The sequence below is a fragment of the Xenopus laevis genome, chromosome 2S (genome assembly GCF_017654675.1).
Source record: "Xenopus laevis strain J_2021 chromosome 2S, Xenopus_laevis_v10.1, whole genome shotgun sequence".
Lineage (NCBI taxonomy): Eukaryota > Metazoa > Chordata > Amphibia > Anura > Pipidae > Xenopus > Xenopus laevis.
This window is the reverse complement of record NC_054374.1, coordinates 142,139,993-142,167,405: the sequence shown is the minus strand read 5'-3', so window position 1 is coordinate 142,167,405 and position 27,413 is coordinate 142,139,993. Positions and strand designations below refer to the sequence as shown.

General features: G+C 38.6%; 1 protein-coding gene across 1 annotated transcript in view; it reads right to left on the bottom strand.

Annotated features, from left to right (window-relative positions):
- Window positions 1-1,634: 1,634 nt before the first annotated feature.
- The window catches only part of foxo1.S (forkhead box O1 S homeolog), a 43,739-nt gene continuing 17,960 nt past the window's right edge, over window positions 1,635-27,413 (bottom strand). Inside the window, exons 2-3 of the mRNA XM_018250206.2 lie at window positions 3,572-4,867; window positions 1,635-1,712 (exon numbers count right to left, since the gene is read on the bottom strand). Coding sequence (XP_018105695.1) covers window positions 3,575-4,867 — 1,293 coding nt within the window. The 3' untranslated portion in view covers window positions 1,635-1,712; window positions 3,572-3,574. The remainder of the gene's footprint in view (window positions 1,713-3,571; window positions 4,868-27,413) is intronic.

Here is a 27,413-nt window from a genome sequence, read left to right as displayed (position 1 = left end):
TGAACCCAATCTAACTATGTAACTTCCTCCGTTAACTCCTCAACCTGAAGGCAGCTAACCCCCAGCTTGTGACTTCACACCATGAGCACACAATTACGAGTCGGTTAATCTGCATATGTTTGTAACAATATTTGTTACAATTCGGCCATTTTTTTTTAGCCATCGTATCAAAGACAAATTAACCCGACTGGAAAGGGACATTCGCAGTTGCACGTTTGGTTTTTCTGCAACTGGGTGGTCGGAGCCTAGTGGGTCAGGGAATCATAGAAAACATAGAACCAGGTAAAGAGCCGTTGCAGTGGTCTTAAAACATCTTTAAAAGATCAATTAGATAAATGTATATATTGACACTGGTCGTTCATATTTGGACATTTGTCTGAAAATGAACATGAACTTTAATGCAAAATTATTCTCATTTACATAATTTTCCTCATTTCGAACCCATCATTTCTTATTTAAACATGAAAAAAGCGCCCAATTCCAGTTCCGTTGGATCAAACTTCATTATAGAGGAGTGGGATTTATTCTTGGTACCACCCATTATCCAGAAAGCTCAACAATATGGTTAAGTTTCCATATTAAGTCCTATTTAAACTTCATTTTTGACCAATTTGGTTTTTTTTCCCTCTCTATAATAAGACAGTACCGGGTGCTTGATAGCAACTAATACAGCTTTATAAGACCCTTGAATTCAGAAACCCCTCTGGTTACATGCAGTCTGGATAACTGACAACATACCTGTATTACATAAAAACAAAAACAGTGCAGATATAAGCTTAGAAGATTAAATTCATACATTTGTAATCATGGTTGAAAATACCCCAAGAAACAGATCAATAAGAAACGGCTTAAAAATATTATACATATAATAAAAGCATATTTGTCATTTTTTTACATTTATTTCTTTTTCAATTTATTTTCTACATAAATCATCTGAGGGTATGCTTGGCACGGCAATGTATCACTCTAACTTCTGTGCCTACGAGGAGGATACAGACTCTTCTTACTGGGTCAACGGAAAAAAGCAAAACAAAGCTGTATTCATTTAGGATGATTCAGTAAGAAATCCGAAAACTCTGATTTAAGACACTCTTGCTGTTGATCAAAGCTGAATAGGTCAACTGCTGCATCAGAAAGCACAGGAAAGGCTTGCCATGTTTGCATCAGCCCTCGGGAACATGTGTGCTAAAAAAATGTCAATCTTGCGGCTAAATAATAAGGATTTGGTGATTAAGAAAGCAGCAGGCAGCATTAATACATTGCAGGAGGTTATGTGGTTCTGAACTGCCACTTTGTGATGGATAGGACATTGTTTTAGGGTGTATTTCTGAAGCATCAGAAGTGTATCTTGCACTGCAGATTTTATTTGAACCCCTTTTGTTGCACGGCAGGTCTCAAACCCAATGCAAGCACCTGGAGCACCATGAAGCGACCTGCATTTATCCCTTAGATTCTCTGCTGCCTTTGCACCCACACAGCAGAATATGATGGCGGCCATGTATTCATTACATGTTCTAGTCAGTTTGGCACTTTAAAGTGATAAGAGGTCCAAGAGCAGCACAAAACCTGCATGTCCTGGTCAAAGTTCTGTTAAGAAAACTCAATTTCTCTGTTAAAATATGTACAGTTTTTTAAAAAAAAGCGACTGGAGAAGGGAACGGGACATCTTTGGCCGTTTCTTCCTCTCATCTCCATAGGGTCTGTCAGAACACCTACAAGAAAAAATAAGAGGAGGGATCAGGGCAGTTTTTATGCTCATTTATATACAGTGTACAAGTGTAAAAAAGACAAACTTGTCTACTTAATTCTATATAGTGGGACGGTTATCCTTAGCTTTACACTCAAGTACATCCAGTATGCACACCCGTCATTTGGTGGTGCAGGAGTGACGGTAATACAGTTTGTTGTTGAGTATTCATTAATTTGAATCAAACCAAAGTTATAGAGTCTTTAAATACACAATATTAATTATTACAAAATGTATATAGTGAATTAATAAAGAATTACGTCTACTCTGTTTAAAAATATAAAGGTATTGGAAGTTCATGGAGCTATCAGGGAGTCTTAAAACAGGTGGGACATTATTTTTCGACACAATTTTAGTAGGTCATGTGACAAGTGATAATATCACCTACATACATGTTTATTCAAGTAGCCCAATCTACTTCTCTTGACTGTGATTCTAGCTCAGTCTCATGCTAAAAATAGATAGCCCCCTCAAATCCTTTTGTTCCCTAATCTGTACCCACTAATAAGGGCTATTCCACACGGGGAGATAGCGACGCGTTTGCGGTCGCGGCGACAAAGCGCCGCGACAGTCGACGCGACCGGCGCAGGCGACAGTTTTGTATGGGCGCCTATGTAAAAACGCCTGTGCTAACCACACGAGGCGATGCGCTTTTCAACAATCGCCTGAAAATGCCTCGCCAGGCTTTTTCAGGCGACTGTTGAAAAGCGCATCGCCTCGTGTGGTTAGCACAGGCGTTTTTACATAGGCGCCCATACAAAACTGTCGCCTGCGCCGGTCGCGGCGACTGTCGCGGCGCTTTGTCGCCGCGACCGCAAACGCGTCGCTATCTCCCCGTGTGGACTAGCCCTAAAAGATCGGGAGAGAGAATAAAAGTCGATGGAACTTTTCAGATAGTTCCAATACAAATGCTGTAACCTGCCTAAAGGTTGACATACATATAAAGATCCCCTCAACTGGCAGTGTTGCCAAACAAGCAGATCTTTTACGGATATGCCCAATAATTAATTAATATTTGCCAACATAGACCATTGGGGAGAGTACTCCATCAAAATCAAACCTGATGGATATGATATAGCTTATGGACTGCCTATACAAGTGCCAATATATTTTCATCGCCTCATATCACCTTAATACTGATCTACGCAACACTACTACTACTGGTGCCTGCACTATTAAAGTAAATATCATAATAGTATCAATTTATCTTCACTTATCTCCACTGGCTGCAGATATTTAAAAGACCAGTATCTAAAAGTATCACCAAAAAAAATTAACATACATTAACAGACTGTATATATTTGTCCTGAAACTACAAATAAGATAATAGTAGGAAATGTATTATTTTGTATAAGCTTTCTTCCTATAAATGTGAAGAGAACCATGAGTGGCATGGCTACATGGTAGTTTATCTATATTACATCTCTAGAAACAGTTTTTAGACGAACATGGAAACATAAGGTTATGCTACAACAGATCCAAAGCCCTTTGCTGGCAAACCACCGATCAAGACTAAGATTCTGCTACACACAGAATTTTAGAAAAAAAAAAAAAAAAGGAAGAAGTGGTTCTATCTTTCGAATAGTATAACACAATCTAATTGCTTCCGGAATAGTATCTGGCTGTCTCTTTCATAACCACACACCTCATACCAATAAAACATTATATTGGTAGTCAGGTCTCCTTTAGCCATGAGAAACCATCTCAGTGTTGACTCCATTGTGATAGCCATCCCACATTGACCATAACCCACGACCACCTATGTAGCATATCTACTGATTTTAGTGTATAAGACTTAAAGTGTTGTACTAACAGGATACTTACCATTTACCCAGATACCCAGCTGTGTGTGGTTGTTGCTACACTGTGAGGAAAGCTTTGGTTAGGTAATATGCTATCAAAGTTAAAATCTGCTTCTCCGTCTTCCATAAGGTCATTGCGAATAATTGACTCCATGTCACAGTCCAAGCTTTCAATCAACATGTCATCCAAGTCACTGGGAAGGATCTCCTGGTGAATGGACACAATACCAACTCTTCCATAGCCATTACAGCTGTTCACTGGATAAGAACCCATGCTTGTCATGTGAATGGGTTGAGACATAGGCACTTGTACTGAAGTTTTCACTGTAGATAAGCGGGTAATGCCAGAGTTATGGCTCATGGGACGACCATTGACAGACGTCAGGCGATTAGGTTGATGTGAGTGAGGATGATTGCTCATTTTATTGTGGGATGGCTGACTGCCATATGTTGACATTACCGAGGGTCCCATTAATGGATTCTGTCCCAGGACTCTACTGTTGGCTTGTGAAACAGCAGGATCTACTGGCGTTAAAATATCATTATGCGGGGGCGAATCGGATGTTAGAAGTTCCTTAAGAAGTCCAGCAGGAACAGGATATTGGCCAACAGCTCTGTAGCCTGACTTATTCTCTGGAACGGTTTGAATAGGCATCTGTGAAATGGGGTTTATGCCAGTTTGAGCATAACCATATTTTCTGTATTCAGAATTGGGGGAACCCAAACTTGTGTTTGGCGATGTAAATAAATAACCGCTTTGCTGCATCATTGAAGCAGGTGAGGACTGTGTTGAAGTGTTTGGTGATAGAAGGTTTAGGTTGTCCAAAAGGTTCTCCATATTTTCTGAATTTCCCATTTCGGAAAGGCTTGGCAAAGTAGAAGTCAGTTTGGTTGCTGATGAAGGATACACCAGATTGTGTACATCTGCATCTCCAAGATCATCCTGTTCCGGCATAATAGGAGAGAGTCTCCCACTGATTGTGCTGGCATTGGAACTTGTTCTAGGTCGAAATGTGCTCCATGTTTCAAAGTCATCATTACTCTGTGAGCTAGGGCTTCCAGGCCATTTGGAAAATTGTGATCCAGGGCTATCACTACTGGCATCCTGGCCAGACTGCATTGATGCCTTTTTCTTGGCAGCTCTTCCCCTACTTTTGGCAAATTTGCTGTTGTTGTCCATAGAAGCGGCTCTTCTTCTAGGAGATTTGCCATTTTTCCCTCCTTCAGGGTTGAGGATCCACCAAGAGCTTTTACCAGTTCCTTCATTTTGTACTCTCATAAATTTACTGTGCAGGGATAGATTATGGCGAATGGAATTCTGTAAGGTACAAAAAAAATAAAATTGTTAATATAACAATTGAATAAAAATTTCAAATATAAGAGAATAAATCATGTGAGCAAATTATTTCGACAAGTAAATTTATAGAGATTTAAGTCTTCTGAAACAACTGTACCATGGAAATAGTAGAAAAAAAATAAACACTGTTTTCCTGGTGTAACTTTAGCTTAATAGCTCCATCATTCAGATGAATAAGAGAACAAGGGGCAATGAAGTTAGACTATTAAACGACAAACTCCTGCAAGATAAATGCAGTCTAGTGTAAAGTTGAGTCATCATGAAGAATCTCTACATGTGATTAAACTTGTGGTTTTACCTGGCACTTGTACAAAACAAACCTGTAGAGAAGGCAAAGAAGAACAAGACTACACTAAAAAAACCACCAAAATCCCACCCTTCCTGTTCAGCAGGCAGATGACATAACCATTGTAAATTATTCTCAACACTGTGTCCCCTGTGTCATATGCACAATTACTGTATATAGAAGATTACTATATAGCATTTAGAACAACTTTTTAAAATATCTAAAAACTGTTAAGCAAACAAGACTGGAGTCTTTAGGTGGTCACCAATGTGTTCAACAAACAAATAAAAAGGCCGCAAACCAACTAAATATTTTCTCCTAGCCTAGGCAGTGGTTTCCAAAATATGGGGGGTGGCGAAAAAACCCAGTCAGGATGAAATTTGAGGAGAATGCATCTTTGCTGTCCTAGATGCACCTCACATTTTTAACATCATTTATGTTGTGTCCTAGATATTCTTGGAACCTTGTCCGAATGGCTGATACACCGATGATGCACAACACTTCTCTGCTACCTTAAAGGGGAAGGAAACCTAGTTGGCGCAAAACCCTCCCCCCTCCCGTGTGTTGCCCACCCTCCCTCCTCCCCCCTGGCCTACCCGTCCCACTGGGCAAATGCCCCTAACTTCTTGCTTACCCTTCTGCGCAGGTCCAGTCCATGGAGTTCACAGACAACATCTTCTTCCACGCGATCTTCTTCCTGCTTTGAACAGCACAGGCGCAGTAGGAGCATTTCGCCGGTACGGATCTACTGCACATGTGCCAAAAGTACTTCGTGACTTTTGGTGCATGCGCAGTAGATCCGTACCAGCAAAATGCTCCTACTGCGCATGCGCCAAAACGCCATTCAAAGCAGGAAGAAGATTGCGTGGAAGAATATGTCGTCTGTGAACTCCCTGTGAGGGATCGAAACGTTGAGGCTTAATAATAAAACATTTTTTGTTTTTTCACTAAAACCCTGTGAGTGCCGCAATCCTTTTTCACTATATATATATATATATATATATATATATATATATATATATATATATATATATATATATATATATATATATATATATATATATAAAATTATGTTAAAAAGTAGGGTAATAGATGTTAAAGCACCTTTCAAGGATAGATGGTTAAAAAGAACTATATTTTGTATTTACCAAGGGCAATTATCCTTAAAACCAGACAGGACTGCACAAGCACATGAGTGAGATGCATGAAGGCAGCTTCATGTCCAATTGTTCTGTTACATTAAAGTCACGGCCTTACAGGAAATCCCTGCAACTCAGGAAGCAGCATATTTACTAAAGGAAGGTTCACATAAGAAACAAAACGACGAGAATTCCCATTTACATGTGCTACGGTTCTACCCTTATTTTACAGATGCCCCATCACCACCACCAACACAATAAATAGCATCTCTTCCTTTTAGGTGGGGGTTATTTCAGACCAAAAGAATCGCATGTATATACAGTCACAAAGAAAATGCCAGGACTTTCTAAATGTCTGGGGCAATAAATACAAGCATTTGTAGATTGTGTTTATGTACCTGGAATTAGAGGACAATAATGAAGAACTGCTGAGCTAGCTAAACAAAGAGCTAGTCAATATTTCCTAAAAATCCCATGTGCTTTCACTTTTAGTTGAACTCAAATCTGGACACATATTTTCTGAAGCAAATATTATGAAATCCACTAGAGCCAAGAGTCCAATGAAATGGATCAATATAATGTTCTGCTTAGCCGGAGCACTGTTGAAAAATATAAATGATCATGTGGATATAAGGCCTAAAGTCACCTGTAGGTGTGGGAATATAAACTCATGCAAACCTTTAAGAGTCTGGAGACAGGACTGAATTTAGGCCATGGATTTATGGCTAGATACCTAGACAAACAGATGCATAAATAAACAAAAACAAAAAGTGGAGACCACAAACTATTATAGCAATCTGCTTCACACCTTAGGGCGAGATCACATGGGGAGTTTTTACATTGCATTTTTAAAAATAAATGCGCAGTTGAGCGTCTATACGCCAATGAAACCACATTCGCATAATAAACTATGCTATTCAGCCTGTAGTTTTCTTTTCCCAACATGCATTTCTGTTTTTCTGTTGGTGTTTCTGCTGAAAAAAACGCAAATACTGGCGTTTCATCTCAGATGTTGGCTCTAAAACGCACAGTGGGAATTGCTATAGTGTGTATTCCATTCTCTTCAGTAGGGTGTTATTTAGTGCGTGTTCACGCTCAACCGCCCAGTTTGTCCTCCCCATTAGGTATAATTCATGCTGGGTCTGGAATTTGCATCTCTCTACTTGTAATACAAATTATACTGATGTGTTTTTCCTTTTTTTTTTGTATAAAAATGCCATATATATGTCAGAGCCAACATGGCTTCTTTTTAATCAGCTTTGAAGAAGAAACTTCCTTTTTCTGAAAGCTTGTTGTGATTATCATCTTAAGGTGGCCATATACAGGCCGATAAAAGCTGCTGACAGACCGTTTGGCCCGTGTATGGGACCCTCCGATGGGCTTCCCCGATCGATATCTGACCAAAAGTCGATCGGACAGGACTAAAAATCTCGTTGGATCGCGGCCGCATCTGTTCATTGATTCGGTCCCGCAATCCGACCACCCGTTACCCTTCGTTCTGATTCGATCGTTGGGCCCTAGGGCCCACGATCGGATCAGCCGGAAATCTCCCACCTCAAGGTGGGCAAATCGGGGGGGGAGAAATCCGCTCGTTTGGCGTCGTTTGGATCTCTCAGTGTATGGCCACCTTTAGTTAGCCAATAAATTTATCACCTTTACACCACTTTTGTTATGGTTCATATCAAAAGTTCTACACTAGAACGAAGTTCAGTAAAGAAATTAAGTTTATAGAATATTTGACCAAAAAGTGCCATACCATAAGACGTATGACTGCAAAACAATATAAATATTGCCAGTTCTCTAGAATAAGACGTTCTGAGACATTAGAACCATAGCCAGAATGTAAATGAGAAGGAGCAGATTTGCCCCTGTCCAGATGCAACCAGTCAGCAGTGAGATTTGACCGGTTGAGTTCAGTTAAAAATATCAAAAGCAAAAATGGATTACAGATTTTCAGATGTTTTTCTCTGGAAAGGAGTGGAGTCTGTTGTGTAGCAATATTATGGTTTTATAACACTATAAACACCCATAGATAAACTTATCTAAAAATCAATATTTTAATATGCTACAAAGTGGAGAGCAATATTTGCGCAGATTGAAATTGGATTAGTTGCAAATCACAATGCTATTGTTAACAATCAGCTGCCCCCTAGACCTTATGTACTAAAGAACCTGCCTTTCACCCAGCCCTTAGGATTGGCAGTAGGCAAAGAAGTTATCTGAATAAATTGTCAGGGGAAATACGATCAACCCTGCACAGGAGCATACAGTCGGCTCAGCTCTTACTTTTCCATTGTTCAATGCAAAACAAGAGCTCTTCGTTTTACTCATTTCAACGATTTACAAAATGAGAAAGGCATTTAAGATCATCCTTTAGTATTAGATTGCTGGCACTGCCATAATTAAGCAAAATAAGATTATAGTAAATTCTATATTAATTAAAAGCAAACACTGTGCTAAAGAAAAGTGTGAGATTACTGGGTTGGATTTGCATTCCATAGGGCTATATTACATGGAACATATACACATATCAGAATGATTATATGCATTACTTTCTCTACTAAACTGGGTCAGTGTATATGCCTTAGCTCTTAAAGTAGCCTTACGGTTATTGGTCCAATATTGTCCATTATCAATCTTTATTTATAAAGTGTCAATTTAGCCAACATTTCACAGAGATTGTTTATCACGCACAGCAGTCCCTGCATCAGTGGAGCCAGTAGAGAACAACTTTTTAGCCATGTTTTTAGTTTAAACCCACAAATATTCTCAGTCAATTTTTTAGAAGCCAGTTACTCCCTCAAAGTATGAAAGGAATCTAGGGGGTAACTGGAGGAACCCACTCAAGCACAGGCAGAAGATACAGACTCCTTTACATTGTGCCCAAGTACAAATTGAACTCACGACCCCACGGATGCACTAACCACTTTAAACACTTTCTTTCCATTTCAGCTGATTTCACATAGTAGAGTTCTGCGCGGAACCAATTTCTAAGACCCGGACCCGACCCCACAACCCGAACACTTTTATCCACTGCCCAACCCAGACCCGCAACTGCCTTATCCACAACCCGACCCGCCGACCACCATTAAACAGGAAGTGATGTTATGCAAACCGGAAGTGACATCATCAAAAGTGGGCGGGAAAGAAACAAGTTTTGTAAAATATAGACAATAGTACATAAGAAGAAATTTAGATGAGACCCGTAAACCGACCCGCATCTATACCTGCACCTGAAAATCCTCAGCCTGCTTTTTTGTGCAGGTAAACCCCGGGTTACCCGACCCGCTGCAGGACTCGCATAGTTCACCAGAAATAAAGACCTTTTCCAATTACTTTCTATTTTCTACTTACTTATGTAGCACCTGCTAGAATTGATAAAATAGCTGCTAATATCTCACAGATGTTCCGGAGAAATGTATCAACTAGGAAGGCACCGAATCCACTATTTTGGATTCAGCCGAACCCCCGAATCCTTTGCGAAAGATTTGGCCAAATACCGAACCGAATCTGAATCCTAATTTGCATATGCATACTTCTTTGTTTTGTGACAAAAAGTCATGTAATTTCCCTCCCCGTCTCTAATTTGCATATACAAATTAGGGTTCGGATTCGGTTCGGCCAGGCAGAAAGATCCTGCTGAAAAAGGCAGAATCCCAAACCGAATCCTGGATTCAGTGCATCCCTAGTATCAACCAATTGTATCAACTAATATAGCAAATTGTAAAAGTTCAGATTCTGCACCTGAATCACTGAGCTGCAAGACTAGAACATGGGAATATTAAAAATTAAACTTCCCAATTTGAAGTATAAAATTTAAATGAAATTTAATTTAAATTTCAAATTGGAAAAACAACTGAACTGAAAACAGTGTTGGGAAGGTGAACAACCATTTTAACACACTGGTATGATACTGTGCCTTGAGTATATGTAAACGTGATGTGAAACTTGAAGGGAGGGGGGGATTAAAAGTCAACTTTGTATATGAACTATATTCATATTAAAGATTTCATACTGAGAAGCCACTGTACAGCTCTACATAGGCATGTCTGGTTTATGGTGAAATGTTTCTGGTTAGCCTGTAAAACTGTAAATAGCATTTCTTTTTTTACGTTTTATTATACGAAAACTTGGCCCTAGGGTAGCAGAATATAATTTTCCAGTATGTGTTTGTGGAAACCAGTAATTGTTTCATTGTTTTGTTGGGCCATGTTTAGTAAGTCACTCTGCTGCTCAATGAACCACACTGCTGAATGTGTTCTTGCCTGAAGAACATTAATTAGAAGCACGCAGTTTAGCATACCGTCAGGTTATTAATGAAGATTTACTTTCAATTAAAGCTGCTAAACCCCTTTAACGTTTAGTGGAGTAATATACACACTAGAGGGAATCTAGCCCTAAGGTCTGAAGATGAATAAATACATAGCTATGCTACTGCTCTACACATCAGTTCCTCCAGAGCTTGCCTACCTCGTTTAATTACTCTTTTCTAGAAATTAAATATAGTTCATCACAGTAGGAGGAAAATGCTAATGTATTTGAGATGGAATTTAGTGATCTAAATACACAGCTTGGAGATGGCCTAGTAAAGTCTGAGCATGGGGCAGAGGATTCCAAGCCCTACTGCTTACTCCTTGTTCCTATTCTGAGTGATACTGTAAGAAATTAGCGAAGATTTAATTATTGTGAATTCCTCTGCACACAGTAGGATGAGTGCAGTGTATTGCCATCAGATTGCTGTTCCTTTAAGCTAAAGCAATCGTCTACAGCAATACACATTGGCTTTGTGTTAAGTCTTCTGCATAAAGGTTTCCAAAGAGTGGATCTTTCCCTAAACATTCTGGATACTAGATCTTATCCTATGCATAGCGATCTAATTAAAAGTGGTATCTTTAGCGGACACATTCTTATCTTGGAGTGGCTGCAGGCCTACATATACCCTAGACCCAGATGTAACCCTAAAGGGGTTGTTCAACTTTAAATTAACTTTTAGCATGATGTAGAGCGTGATATTCTGAGACAATTGGCAATTCGTTTTTATTTTTTCATCATTTGTGTTTTTTTGAGTTATTTAGCTTTTTATTCTGCAGCTCTCCATTTTGCATTTTCAGCAATCTGGTAGTTAGGGTCACAATTACCATAGCAACCATGCACTAATTGGAATAAGAGACTGGGATATAAACAGGAGAGGTCCTGAATAGAAAGAGGAGTAATAAAAAGTAGCAATAACAATACATCTATAGCCTTACAGAGCATGTGTTGTTTAGATGGGGTCAGTGACCCCCATTTGAAAACTGGAAAGAGTCAGAAGCAGAAGGCAAATAATTAAAAAAAACGATAAAAAAAGAAATAATGAAGACCAAATGAAAAGTTGCTAAGAATGAGTCATTCTATAGCCTACTAAAAGTTACCATGAAAGTGAACCACCCCTTTAAAGGAATAGTAAAGGCAAAAAATGAAAGTGATTGAAAGTAATTCAAATATAAGGCACTGTTGACCTGCATTAGTAAAAGCTGTGTGTTTGCTTCAGAAATACTTTTATAGATTATAAAAGCAAGCTGCCGTCTAGTTACGGGGGCAGCCATTTAAGATGAAAATTAACAAAAGGCATAGGTTTACATATAGGACAACAGAATGCAATTGCAACAGGCAGAGTTCTGTCTTTTGCTTCCACACTTCTTCCTGTTACAGTTAGAGCTGCAATATTTCTGGTCAGGTGATCTCTGAGGCAGCACACAGACCATCACAAAATAGTAGCTCAAGGCAAGAGATGTAAAAGGGCAATATTGATTTAAATATATATTCCAGTTTGGTAAGATTCTTTAATATGTCACTTAATATGATATCTGTTGCTCATTTTCATTTTTCATTCATTTTGGGAGTATAGCCTTTTGGGTCTTTCCTATTTGATCAAATGTTAGACGTTCCAAGTTTTTTCATCCATTCGAATTTATTAAAGTTAAAAAAAAAAAACTTCTAAATTCGACCTTTGATAAATAACCCCCTAAGGGTTGACTCCTAAAGCTGCATCAGCAGAAAATATAAGACTTATATCTGTAGGCTTTTCTTCCAACAAAGGGAATCCTTGTCCTGATATGGCCTTTTGCACTGTACTATGATTGTGCCTAAATGACATTATTAGCCAGTAAAACTGAAAGTAATTAATTGTGGCTGTTCCTGCCAACTTGCTTGCCAGCTTTTGCCACACCTAATTTTGAAATAAATAGTATCTAGTGTGTCATAGCCGCAACAATTTACAGTGGCTATAAATCACAGTGAATATCACAAATGAAAATATTCCAGATACATGCACACAAACCCGTGATATTAAAGGGGAACTATCGTGAAAATGAAAATTTAATACAAGCTTCCTCATACTGAAGTAAGAAACTTTCTAAATACAATCAATTAAAAGTTGTTGCAGTTGGGTGTCAGATGAATGATCCAATATATCTTATGGGGAGTGGGTTCCTTTCCTAGTAGATGTATTAGAGCTCACTCAAACAACTGATTCCAGTACAAACAAAATCTAACAAAATTACTACCTTTTGCACAAATTCTGCATGTAGAGAGACATGATGTCTGGTGATTTTAATAGAATGAGCTCTAATACATCTTCTAGGCATAGATATATTGGATCATCATCTGATACCCAACTCCTGAATGAAGACAGAATGAGGAGAAACAGATGCTGAGAGAGGAATAGTGAAGAGAAACTTGATTATTTCAGAAACAGTACCGAATTTTAATTGATTGTATTTAGAAAGTTTCTTATTTCAGTATGCTAAAGCTAATATTAAATTTACAGTTCCCCTTAAAAGGGCAGATTTATTAATTCAATATTTCAATTTTTTTTATGGTCAAATTCGACTAGGGAATTATCCAAACTTGATTCAAATTTTTTGACAAAATTTGAATTCGACTATTGCCACCTAAAACCTGCCGAATTACTGTATAAATCAATAGGAGAGGTCCAGGAGTCAATTTGGAGTTGTTTGTAGCCTTCCTGACATTCGTAAGAATCAAATACGAATAGAGTTTGAATCGAATTGGATTCGAGTTTTCGGGTCGTTTAAATCGGATGACTTTTAGAATTTCGATTTTTTTAATAAATCTCCCCAAGTTGAATTTCTAATTCATTCGAATAAGGGAATTTAAAAAAAAAAAAAACTCATATGAATTTGAAATTAGACCCTAAGGGTTGCTAATAGCCAAAATGGCCATTGTGGTTAAAGGTATTTAAGGTTCAGCTAAAGTCTGCTTAAACTGTATTTGTGGAAAAACAAAAACCTACAGATCTTCAAAACCAAATGAAAAAGCTGATGTGCAGGCTACACATGTTCATAGGTCAGGAATGACTTGAGAGATGCTAATAAATAACAAGTATGTCAGCAGCCTGCTGGGGCGATGCCCTCTGACGTAGCTCAGCTGGATGGCTTGTCCCGTGCAAGGCTGGCGCATTAAGGAAAAACACAAACAGTGCAAAACATACAGAACAGGTAACTTTTTACTTAGCAGTTACTTTGTTCTTTGACCCACATAATCCTAGCATTATATTAAAAACATAAAATTGAAAAAAAACCTTTTATGAAAGGAGATCCCTGGCAGTAATTGGGTATGAGAGAGGAGAAGGTATGATTTTGTGGGTTCATTTAACTTTTGCAGGCACTCCACTACTTGCTTTTTTAAGGTCTGCTAGAATCAATTTCCACTGTTTACTTAATATAGTCTGCTATAGAAAGCAGGTACTACTGGCTCCTATGTAGTAAGGTACATTAACCAGTATCAGCAACTATACAAATGCAACTGTCAGTCTGTTTTTTTCTGGTCTGACTTTTAAAGGGGAAAACACCAATTTTTTGTACAAAAAAAACAAAACTGTTTTTGTGATTTAAAAAACCCAGATGATGTGAAAAGTCAGAATAAAAAAGTTCTCCATCTCAGACCTGCTGAGTTCATGTAGAAGTCAACAGCAGATGTCCCATTTACAATTGGAAGATATTATGATTTACGCTGGGTCTCGTTCAACAATACAAAGGTTTTGTGGTTTTCAGGCAGTAATCCGAAAAGGTCGCAGTTTTCGAGCATCAAATCCCATAAAAAAACATAAGAATCCGAAAAGGTGGCAGTTTTCGGGCGTCAAATCCCCCAAACACCGTAAGATTCTGATTTTTTCACGATTTTGGGCCTTTTCCCGCATATAAAATTTTAGTGAAAATGTATTGATAAATACCGTGAATACGGATTTGGTAGGAGTGGTTTTCAGAAAATAGTGAGAAAATTTCACATTTTGATAGATAACCCCCTAGTGTCTTGCAAAAAAGTGTATACGTTTTCCATCAATGCTGTTGGTTCATCACTTTCTTCCCACCTGAGAAAGTGGATGCTGGGTGACTAAAGTTGGCAGTTACTATAACAGAGAGAGAAAACTAATTCCTTTGAACAGACATACAGGTATCTGTTATCTGTAATCCCATTAGCTCCAAATTACAGGATGGCCATCTCCCAAGATGATTTCCTTTTTCTGGGTTATATAAAAACCATACCATACACTGGATCCCAACTAAAATAGAATTACTCCTTACAACAGGCAAAACAGCTCCGAGCATGCCGGATAACAGGTACTATACCTGTACTAGTAAGTCATTGTTCATATGGAAAGGCGCATTATAGGCAGGCATTATCTACTACATAAACATGCACCCACAAATTCAGTGTTTGTCCCATGGTTTTTAATTGAGCTATGCAGAAAGTATGCAAAAGTATTCAAAAGAGCACACTAAGCATATATTACTGGGCATTTAATTTTTTTTTAGTCTTGACACCAATATTAAATTCTGACAAGCCAGTAATAACCTTAGCCGCAAGTCATGATTTCTGCTAGCTGAATGCTTGAGACCTGGGGTTTTCCAGATAAGGGATATTTCACAGAAATACCCTATATCTGCTAAAAACAAATTTAAACATGAAATAAACCCAGCTGGATTGTTTTGCCGCCAATAACGATTACTGCAGCATAGTTACCATTAAGTACAAGCTACTGTTTTATTATTACAGAGAAAAAGGAAATCATTTTTTCCTTTTAAAAATTGTATTTTATGAAATTACTATTTGCTTAACATGGAAAAGCCATCACATAATTCGGAGCTTTCTGGATAGCAGAATACAGGTATGGGATCCTTTATCTGCAAACGTGTGCTGTGGAATAGGTCAGCACTTTATGTAAAATAATAATAAATTTCCTTCGGACGTATTACACAAATATATGGGCAGTGTTTCTGACTTCGTTAAGAAAGTAATTTGGTGAATCTATATATGACCAGACAGGAATGCATTCCATTGGACAGGGTTTGGTGCAATGTGCTATTAAAGAAAAATGAAAGAAAGTACCGTATATACTCGAGTATAAGCCGTCCAGAGTATAAGCCGAGGTACCTAATTTTACCTCCAAAAACTGGGAAAGTTTATTGACTCGAAATATAAGCCGAGTATAAGCATAGGGTGAGAAATGCAGCAGCTTCTGGTACGTTTCAATCAAAAAATTGAGGGTTTCTGCTCCCATTGGAGGTGCAGGCGTCTCGTTTTTGGACACCGGCGACCATTCTTAAATGCCGGCGATTATTCTTGGAGACTATTCTTGAATGCCAGCGACTATTCTTGGAGACTATTCTTGGAAGCCGGCGACCGTTTTTGCGCTTGACCTGAGTATAAGCCGAGGTAGAGTTTTTCAGCATATTTTGGGGGCTGAAAAACTCGGCTTATACTCGAGTATATACGGTATGTCAATTTAGTGTAGCCTCAATCTGAACAATGCCTGGGCCAATATATGTAAAGGTGGACATAGACGTTACAATTACAATCTTTCCTGGAAACGATCTTTCCAAGAAAGATCGCTTGTTTCAAAATACACGTGTAGAGTTGAATCGTCACATATAGAAACAATGTAATTCTAATGGGCAATGTTTGGGTGCCTTCAAAGGAACCCAATCAAAGTTTTCCGGCCGGCTCGATCGATGAGCCGACCAATATCCAAGTCTTCTGCCGACATCGGACGGCTCATCTCCAACCATAAACGCACCGAATATTGTATGAAAATTCGTATTGTATGATATAAGCGGTGCGTCTATGGCCAAAAAAGTCTCCAAAAAAAGTACTTCGCACATTCAGGCATAGCCCTCAACCCTTCTTACTCATCTTCTGTCAAGTATCTGTAGATGTATTGCTGTAATTAAGCCCTCAGCTAAACCAATATTATTGGAAAAAAGTAATTATTTTCAAGAGGCAAAATGAACTCTGTTTGGCACCATCTAACGAATGAAAAGGGTGAAGGGGAGAGAAAAACACCCCAGATATCTGAAAAGAAAAACTAGAAAACAAAGCAATCTGCTAGTAAGTGAGTAATAAGCAGGTTCTCAGACTGGCGTCCACAGATTTTGCCCTAACCTGTTCCTTGTGATTATGTGTTAAACATCCCAATGTCAGCAAGTTCAGGGTGAGTCAGAACTGAAATAATAAATGGCCCATTTCCCCCCCCCCTTCAAGGAGGAAATACATCATGGCTTATTGTGGATCGCTTACAGGAGGTGTTTTTACAGGAAAATGTAAAAATAACCAAGTTATTCCACTTTAGTGCTCTTATTTGTGATTAACAAAGCCCCTGCTGAAGTCCATTTCATGAAACTGAGCCTGTTTTCGCTTACAGTTTTCAAAAACAATAACTTGTCGCTTCAAAAACAGAGAAACGGCACAAACAGTTTTGAGGAAAATTAAATGGGGGACAAATACAAGCACATGCCAAAAGCAATTGAATTGATCAGAACAGCAATGTCAACAACTACTGCTTATTTGTGCAGCCAGCTCGTGTTATGGTACATATTTAGAATAATGGCCATATCTGGTGCCATCTGATTCCTACTTGACCTTGCTGTTTTGCAGAACAAAATTCCAAAACTCACTATCAGCACGGACTCAATGCTTAGCAAAATCAAACTAAAAACATCAGCATAACATTGACCACCATCTGCCGGGGGAACTGAGGACAATCTACAGAATATTCCACCAGGAAAATGAGGTCTTTCAAACACTAGAATCGGTCCTAAAACAGAAGACCACAAATCACAGGTTGCATTTGAATAGAACTTGAAAATAGTTGCGTTTATGGTTTCCATGACCAGGTCCATAGAATAAGAAGACTGAGCGCTGTTTTCATCTTAAATGCTGCATGTAAAGTCAGAAGATTTATTTTATTGGGGAAAAAAAAGTAGAGAAAAAAATTAAAGTTTGCATTATTTTAAACAAGGTAACTGTTCTACATGCAGCCTGGTTTCTGTGTCTTCTTCTAAATGTCATAGATGGGGCTAAATGATATTGGCAGGTTGCACAACTCCACAATTAGAGTTATACATGCAGAACTAGACCTTTTTTGGTTAACCTGTACTAACCTACAAGAAGCAGGTATACAAAGAGCAAAATCAGCCGGCTAGTTTTCACAAATCATTAGAACTTTCATTCCCTGGGTCTGTCATTGCCCTCGGTGGAGCATATTCTTGTGAGCTCCAGGTGAACAGTGTTCAACTTTGATGCACATTCCTCTAATCAAGGTGAACATATCTCTCTTGCAGTACACACAAAAAATCCTAGTATAAAATAGTTTGTGCCTCCTACACTTGCGATTTCATACTTACCTTCTGGGCCACATATTTTCCTCATTGTGTTGGCCATATCCATATCGTAAAAATCAGACAGTGGGTATCCCAGGTACTGACCGAATCAGATTTGAAAACCAGATATGGAGAAATCTGGAGCAAACACTAACCTCAACATTCTTGGACAAACTGTTGAATGGATGACATTTTTTATGGTCATCAAGACTCTTAAATTCTAATTCTGAATTATCCAAATTTGATTCGAGTTTTAATTAAAATTTTGAGATTTATCATACTCTGGCTCTTTAAGAACTCAAATTTGACTATTCGCCACCTAAAACCTGCCGAGTTCATGTATAAGTCAATGGGAGATGTCCAGGGACCAATTTGGACATGTGGGTAGTCTTTTTTTTTTGGAGAATTCGAATCGAGTTTAGTCGAATTTGATTTTAGTTTTCAAGACGGTAAAATTAGTCTGAGTTTTAAATATTCGACTTTTTTTTATAAATAACCCCCCAGACGAATTTCGAGCATATTCAAATTTAATTTAGAGTTTAGAGTTTTTAATAACTCACATGAATTCAGAATTCGACCTTTAATAAATGTGCCACCAAATGTTGGACCTCAAAGCCTGCAAACCACTGTCATTAAGAAAATGTCTGGTCAAATCCTTCATAGGGTCTTAAATGTGAATTGTCACAGTAGAGGAGGACTCTGTAATGAGTTATGGAAGGTTGTGGCCACAGAGGTGGTGTAGTTGCTTCAGAACAATGCCTAAACAATGCCTAAAGTTGAAATGCATGCAGTGTTAATGACTTTCATAGACTCTAGAAGGAAATAATGGGAATACAATGGGATTCTTCAGTACTTATCAGTTATCTACTGTGTATCCTGTGCTTGAATGGCTGCCCCCATGGCTACACAGCAGCTTGTTTATATGAACTAAAGTAGAGTTTCTGAAGCAACTACACCAGTTGTACCAGTGCAGGGCATCAGTTCATTATATTGTCATTCCTTTCAAACATTTCATTTTCATTTTAAGGATGCCCCTCAAAAAAACGAAAATCCTTCTCAATTAAGGATGCTCCCAATACTATATATATTTGCCATATATGACCAGTATGGTTAGTTTGCAATGGAGACTTTACAGAAGAGACCAAAAAAAAAAAAAACATACACCGGTATGGGATCCGTTATGTGGAAACCTGTTATCCAGACAGCTCCGAATTATGGAAAGGCCATCTCCCATAGACTCCATTATAATCAAATAATTCGGATTTTTAAAAATGATTTCCTTTATCTCTGTAAGAATAAAACAGTACCTTGCACTTGATCTAAATGGATATAATTAATCCTTATTGGAAACATAACCAGCCTATTGGGTTTAATGAACGTTTACATGTTTTTATCGTAGAATTAACGTATGAAGATCCCAATTACAGAAAGATCTGTTATCCGGAAAACCCTAGGTCCCAAGAATTCTGGATAACAGGTCCTATACCTGTACCACACATTTATGTACAAGCATGTCAGGGAGGTTTTACAGCTGTATATATTATCAGAGAGTGAAATATAGAGTTCACCACAGGGGTCTCCCAAGTTCTATTTTTACAGGCATATTTAGCAAAGGATGGAAACAAAGACTGTTTTATTTTCACCCTTTGATGACTATATTCCTATGCAAGTTTGATAGAGAACTGTGAAATTTCAAACTTTTATTTTCACCCTTTTATAAATATGCCACTACATATATTCAGCATTTCGGAACTCCGCCGATTTACTAACGGGTGCTGGCATAACTTCGCTAGCGAAGAAGATAGACTCTAGCGGTAATTCACACCATAACGCCAGGCAAAGTTGTGCTCTAACGAATGAACGCAACTACGCTAATTCACTAAGATTGAGATTTGACTGAACGTTACCTCTTGTGCCAGACTTGCCTTCGCCACCTCAGTCCAGCGAAGTGCAATAGAGTAGATAGGACTTCCTCAAAAAATTGTTGAAAATTTTTCTAAGTCCCAAAAAACGCTAGCGTCTTTTCCAGGGTGATAGGCTGAAGAATATCATACATGTTTTTGGGGTAACTGGCTTCCCCCCTACATTTCCTAACATATGGCACTTAAACTATACACTGGGCTCATGTGTAGGGCAATATAACAACTCTATTTTATTTATTAAAGGGATACTGTCATGGGAAAACATGTTTTTTTCAAAACACATCAGTTAATAGTGCTGCTCCAGCAGAATTCTGCACTGAAATCCATTTTTCAAAAGAGCAAACAGATTTTGTTATATTCAGTTTTGAAATCGGACATGGGGCTAGACATTTTGTCAAATTCCCAGCTGCCCCCAGTCATGTGACTTGTGCTCTGATAAACTTCAATCACTCTTTACTGATGTACTGCAAGTTGGAGTGATATCACCCCCTCCCTTCCCCCCCCCCAGCAGCCAAACAAAAGAACAATGGGAAGGTAACAAGATAACAGCTCCCTAACACAAGATAACAGCTCCCTGGAAGATCTAAGAACAACACTTAATAGTAAAAGCCAAGTCCCACTGAGACACATTCAGTTACATTAATTCCATCCTAAAGTGCAGGCAGGCAATTCCATGGCGAAGTGTTGCGATGTCATCTAAGCTGTCGCTGGCACAATTTCAGAGGTAAGTAAATTTGCCCCAATATCAGAACAAGACTGCCAATGGAGTAAAGTAGGCTCTGGAATAATGAAAAAATATATTTAAGGGTAGTTGGGTAAAAATAATTGAGTCAAAAAAATTTCGCAAAGAGCCCTGTGCGACATTAACCTAAAGGGAAAATACATGCTAGGTATCGGAGACACTCCAACCAGAAAAACATTTACCATTGCAACAAGCATACCTTTATCTCAAATAAAACCAATAGGAAAAAAAACAAAAACCGTGAAGCCCAGATAACAACTCAGCATCAAATGTAACTTCATGATTACTGCAGTGGAGCAAAGGTTACTCTTCAGGCCTGAAACAGTTATACCTACAGAGCAGGGTGATAAACATGACATGGCAAAGCTGAATGGGACAGAGGTTAAAAAATACCCTGTGTGATTGACACGGCCCTGCAAGGTGGAGTTGTTCTGGTATGGGACCCATTATCCAGAATGATTGGGACCTGTGTTTTTTCGGATAACAGATCTTTCTGTAATTTGGATCTTCATACCTTAAAGGGGTGGTTCACCTTTAAGTTGCCTTTTAGTATGTTATAGAATGGCTAATTCTAAGCAACTTTTCAATTGGTTTTCATTATTTATTTTTTTATAGTTCTTTAATTATTTGCCTTTTTATTCTGACTCTTTCCAGCTTTCAAAGGGGGGGTCACTGACCCCTTCTAAAAACAAATGCTCTGTAAAGCTACAAATGTTTTTTTATTGGTACCTTTTATTACTCATCTTTCTATCCAGGCCTCTCTTATTCATACTCCAGGTCTCTTATTCCAATCAATGCATGGTTGCTATGGTAATTTGGACCCTAGAAACCAGTCTGCTGAAATTGCAAACTGGAGAGTTGCAGAATAAAAAGCAAAATAACTAACAAACCACAAATAATAAAAAATGAGGACCAATTGCAAATTGTCTCAGAATATCACTCTCTACATCATACTAAAAGTTAACTCTACCGGATAGGCCGGTGTTGCTTCCAATAAGGATTAATAATATCTTAGTTTGGATCAAGTACAAGGTACTCATATTATTACAGAGAAATAGGAAATTTAGGACCATTTGATTATAATGGAGTCTACGGGATACAGCCTTTCGTTAATTTGGAGCTTTCTGGATAACGGGTTTCCGGATAATGGACTGGGTATAATTTGAAGAATCATAGCACCTGCTTCCAATTTATTTTGCATGTCATTTACTAATGGCCTTCCTTTATATTGGAAATCACCTGTACCATGACTTGGACACAATGCAAGAAAAAGTCAGCATTAGACAATTCTCCGTAATAGAAGTCTTTTGGGCATAAGCCCAAGGTTTTATATCTGCATTTGAGAACACTGCGGGATGACAAGTACCAATTATAATTGGATAATAACTATAGTGATGAGTAATTACTGTCTGTTTAGCTTTGCTATGCACAGATTTAAAGCTCTTTATAATTACAAAGTTATTAGTTATACAGCAAGCTAAACAGAATTGGAAAGACATTAGCAATTCATTTCACACGTATTACAATATCTTTATCTCATTATGAAGTGATTTTCATTCTTACAACACACAGCCAGGTTACATTGTGATGCCATTACAGTATATTATATCAATTACTGCATGCATGCTTTAAGAACTCCAATTCGACTATTCGCCACCTAAAACCTGCCAAATTGCTGTTTAAGTCAATGGGATACGTCCAGGGATCAATTTGGAATTGTTTGCAGCCTTCCCGACATCTATTTGAATTTGATTCGAGTTTTCGGGTCAATTACATTTTGAAAAATTAGAATTTTTTTAAAAATAAATTTTGATTGTTCGAATTTATTGGAGTTTTTAAAAACTCACATGAATTCGAAATTCGACCTTTGATAAATGTGCCTCCCCGTAACTTTAAATGAATGGCCATCAGGGTCAGATTTACATAGCAGGCACCCCTAGGCCCACTGTTTTTCTTCGGCCTATCCCCTCCTCTTTATTCGTGCAAATTTTCATCATCGAGACTGGAGCAAAGGGGATTGGTGCATGGGAAATTTAAAAAACTATTATATCTCTTCCACATTCCCAGTGTTTTACTGTCTACTTGTACAGAATGTGTGCATGCAGGCAGTGTCTGTATTTCTTTTAAAGATAATAAAGAAATAAAGTGTCTTTATTTTTCTTTTAAAATGGGATACATTTATTGTTGCATACGCTAGTTTGTTAGAATGTGACTGCTTTGAGCATCGAAACAGCATTGACAGTTAGGGGCAAAGTTACTAAAGGGCGAAGTGACTAACGCTGGCGAAAATTCGGCAGCGTGACGTGATTTCGGAACTTTGCAGATTTACTAATGGTCGCTGGTGTAACTTCCCTAGTGAAGGAGATAGACTCTAGCGGTAGTTCGCTCCCTAATGCCAGACGAATGTTCCCTCTGGCGAATGGACGTAACTTCGCAAATTCACGAAGATGTGGATTTACTGAACGTTACCTCTTGCGCCAGACTTGCCTTCGTCACCTCAGACCAGGCGAAGTGCAATAGAGTAGATAGGAGTTCCTTAAATAGTTGAAAATGCAAGTGTCTTTTCCTTTTTTATAGGGTGATACGATTTGCAAAAGATCGTAAAATTTGTTTGGGGTAACCAGCTTCCCCCCTAGATTTCCTAACATATGGCACATTAACTATACAGTAGGCTCATGTGTAGGGCAATATAACAACTCTATTTTATTTTATTAAGGTTCCCTGGGCTTGTATAGTGTAATGTATTTGCTGCAACATATACAGTATGTCCATTGAACTTTAACTTCCCGCTGTATGCAAATTAGTCAACGCTACCGCAACTTCGATTTGCTTGCCGCAGTAATGCTAGCGCAACTTCGCCAGCGTTTGGTGCCAAGGACGCAACTTCGGATTTTAGTGAATTATCGTTGTCCTGACGAATCTACGCCTGGCGAAGTGTTGTGCTGTGAGCGAAGCAGTCACTGGTGAATTTTCGGAGGTTAGTAAATTTGTCCCGTAGAGTTCAGTGGAGGCACTGAGCTCCTCACGCCTTCAAATCTTGAATTCCCAATGCAGATTGCAAGAATGAGATCTCTTATCCTGAAAGCTCTGAATTAGGGGAAAGAAATTTCCCACATAGTTCATTTTATGCAAATTATACATTTTTATTTTTCCTTTTCCTCTGTAATAATAAAACAGAAGCAAGTACTGGATCCAGAAAACACCAGGTCTCAAGTATTGTGTATTGCCTAAAATACGTGTAGACAATAATGTTTTTATCGTCATCATTCTGTTGATTTCACAAACTGCTTATATGAAATATGACGACATACACTCTATCATAGGTGCCTTGTAAGAACAACACAAATCCTTGACACGGTTACATTAATTTTTATTAATACAATTGAAGCATCTAATCTTTATTTTTAGCATTTTCTTATTGAATAATATTTCCCCTATTTAGCCAATGTCCTTCCTTCAGGCACAGTTACCACAGTAATTCTACAGTAAGGAAGTTCCACATTGTAAGGTCATTTAGCTAGAATGGTTACACTGATTGCAATGAAAGGAGAAGGAAAGGCATAATCACTGGATTACTAGTGAATGCCATGATGCCATCTTTCTTTCCCATGGGCAATAGTGCAAAAGGCTCACTTTTCACACTTAAACGGATTCTGTAATGATTTTTATCATGTCATTTTTATTTCTCAATTACACTGCAAATAATTCACTTTACAATATAAAATGTCATTCCTGAACCATTCCTGGTGTGTAGGCGCCATCTCAGGTCATTTTGCCTGGTCATGTGTCTTTAGAGCCAGCACTTTAGGATGAAACTGCTTTCTGGCAGGCTGTTGTTTCTTCTACTCAATGTAACTTAATTTGGGACCTGGATTTTAACTATTGATTGCTGTTCTTAGACCTATCAGGCAGCTGTTAAGCTGGACATAGATGCAAAGATCCGATCGTATGAATAGAGGATGCGTGCGATTTTCAAACCGTGTGTGGAGAGTCCCGACATTCGTCCGGCGGAGATCGGTCGTTTGGTCGATCAGACAGGTTAGAAAATTTCTGTCGGCTGCCGATAATATCTCTGCATGTATTGCCGATCGTACAATTTTCAGTGGGAGACTGTCACCAGCTTTTGTCGGACATAACTATCGTACGATTGCTGTCAGGGGCAGAACATCGGCTGATCTGTTCTTTTACTACTTTATTTGATCTGAATGGTTAATGGCGGTTCGGGAGATGAGGAAGTCCGAACGTTCAAGGATTCGAACGATCGGATCTCTGCATCTGCATCTATGGCCAGCTTTAGGGAGCTGCTATCTTGTTACATTCTCATTGTTCTGTTGTTTGGCTGCTGGGCGGGAAAGGGAGGAGGGTGATATCACTCCAACTTACAGTGCAGCAGTAAAGAGTGACTGAAGTTTATCAGAGCACAAGCCACATAACTGGGGGCAGCTGGGAAACAGACAATAGGTCTAGCCCCCATGTTGGATTTCAAAATTAGATATTAAAAAATCTGTTTGCTCTTTTGAGAAATGGATTTCAGTGCAGAATTCTGCTGGAGTAGCACTATTAACTGATGCATTTTGAAAAAAATATTTTTCCCCATGACAGTATCCCTTTAAGTTAGGCTTTTACTCTACTGCATGTGCCCATAGGGATTCATTGGAGAGTGAAGAAGATGGTGGTGCTTAAAGGGGACCCGTCGCCCCAAAAAAAAGATTCAAAATCCTATTTTTTCACATTAGTCAAGCAAAATGAAATTTAATTACACTTTATAAATTATTTGAATCTTGTTTCCTTCAGTCTGGGAATTCATAATTATAACAAGCAGGCAGGAGCCATTTTGTGGACACTGTTATTAAGACAAGCCTTGCATCATCTCTGAATCTTGTTTGTGAACCAGAATGGGGGAGCCGATGTCCATCCCCATGCCCTGGCTACACATTTAAATGGTAAAGAGAGAGGGGGAATATGTGGAGAGAGCAGTGACATCTAGGAAGTGCTGAATGGAAAGTTCAAGTAATTTTCTGCCCCGCCTCTATGCCCAGGGCATAGAGGCGTGGCAGACAATATTTGATTGACAGCTGAGATGTTTAAATGAGCTTACAACAGCTATGAATGCTTTAATAAAAAATACAAATTGGATTTAATGTTTAATTTGAAAAGGACTTTTATTATACAGATTTGTGTTTCTGGGTGACAGGTCCACTTTAAAATGACAGTGCCACGGGTCAGTGTGTCCAAATGATTTAGTAGCTGTTCTTTGCCTATTATTTGAGGGCAAAAATAAAAAAGCAACAGAGAAAAAGCCATTGGTTTGTTTAAAAGGGATACAGTTCTATAAAGGCAAATTGCCCCTTTAAGTAAGCCCAGTACTTTTAAAAATGTCACTGATTTTTTTAAAGGCATCCTTCACATTATCAAATGCCATAGAAATTCTTTTGTAGTGCATCAGTGCAATTTTGTTCCTGTTCCTTTTTTTGTAATCACTGGAATTACTGTAAAACTGTACAATACCTTAGCAATAGCCTTTCAAAGAAAAAATTGTCCCGTGAAGTTACAAAGACTGTTTAATTGCAGCTCAGCAAGGCGAGGTCTATAGACGCCTAACACAGTGGCACAGTGCTCCAATTCTAGGTGCAGACTAGACAACCCTGTTATTTTCCTAGGATTTAAGAACAAGTATTCATTTTCCTGACACTACAGTAAAAAGCCTGCAGGAAGCAATAAGAGGTTAACAGAAGAACAGCATTACTCTGTCTATGCTAGTAACAAGCACTATTAGTAGCTGCTAAGAAATTAGAGGGGGGAAAAACAAAGAAAAAACAAGTCCGACTCGACGGAGCTGAAGCATTTAGACAGCAATCTGCTATTCTATCTGGACACACACATCATCGTGGTTGAACAGAGGTGCCAAAAATTGGTTTTCTTAAAGTTCATCCAGCAGCCCCAGAACCCCAGTTATGAATCCAGAACTCTAAATGGTTCAATCACTCCCATTTTAACCATCGTATATTGCAGAATCAGTCATGTAACACAATGTTACTCTTCTTGTGCTTTGGGGTTGGGTGAATCAGTTGCTGCCTCAGTGTGTTGCTGGGTTTAAAGCAGACAGGGATGTGGAGTTTATTAAAAATTCTTCTAAGTTTTTCCGACACCCCAGCTACACATGGGAGAACCACATTTTTTTTTGCCTGTGCTGTTTTCCCCCTTCACTAGTAGTCTTGGGGGCAAATTTACTAAGTGACAGATTCGCAGCCATCGCAACACTTCACCAGGAAAATTTGCTCACACAACGCTAATTTACTACTTTTGCAGGCTTTCACTTTGAAAAAGGGAAAAAGACGACAGCGTTTTTTGGCCTTAGAAACTTTTTCCACAAAAAAATATGATGTAAGCAACAGAAAAATGAGGAAGATCTGTGCACTCCAGTGCACTTCACCTGGTCTGAGCAGGCGAAGAAAAGTCTGGCAAAAAAGGTAACGTTTAGTAAAATCCGCATCTAGGTTTCGGATTCGGTTCGGTATTTGGCCGAATCTTTCCCAAAGGATTCGACGATTCGACGGTTCGGCAGAATCCAAAATAGTGGATTCGGTGCATCCCTAATTTATAGGGGAGAGTACATGTGGCATGTGGAGAAACGCATTGTCTCCAGTCAGAAGCAGAGGAAATTTCATGCGACTTCGGAAATAAAAGCGTCGCGAGTGCATTGCCGCTGGCGTTTTCTCATTATAGATAGGCGGAAGGCAGTTTGGGGAGATTGTCAC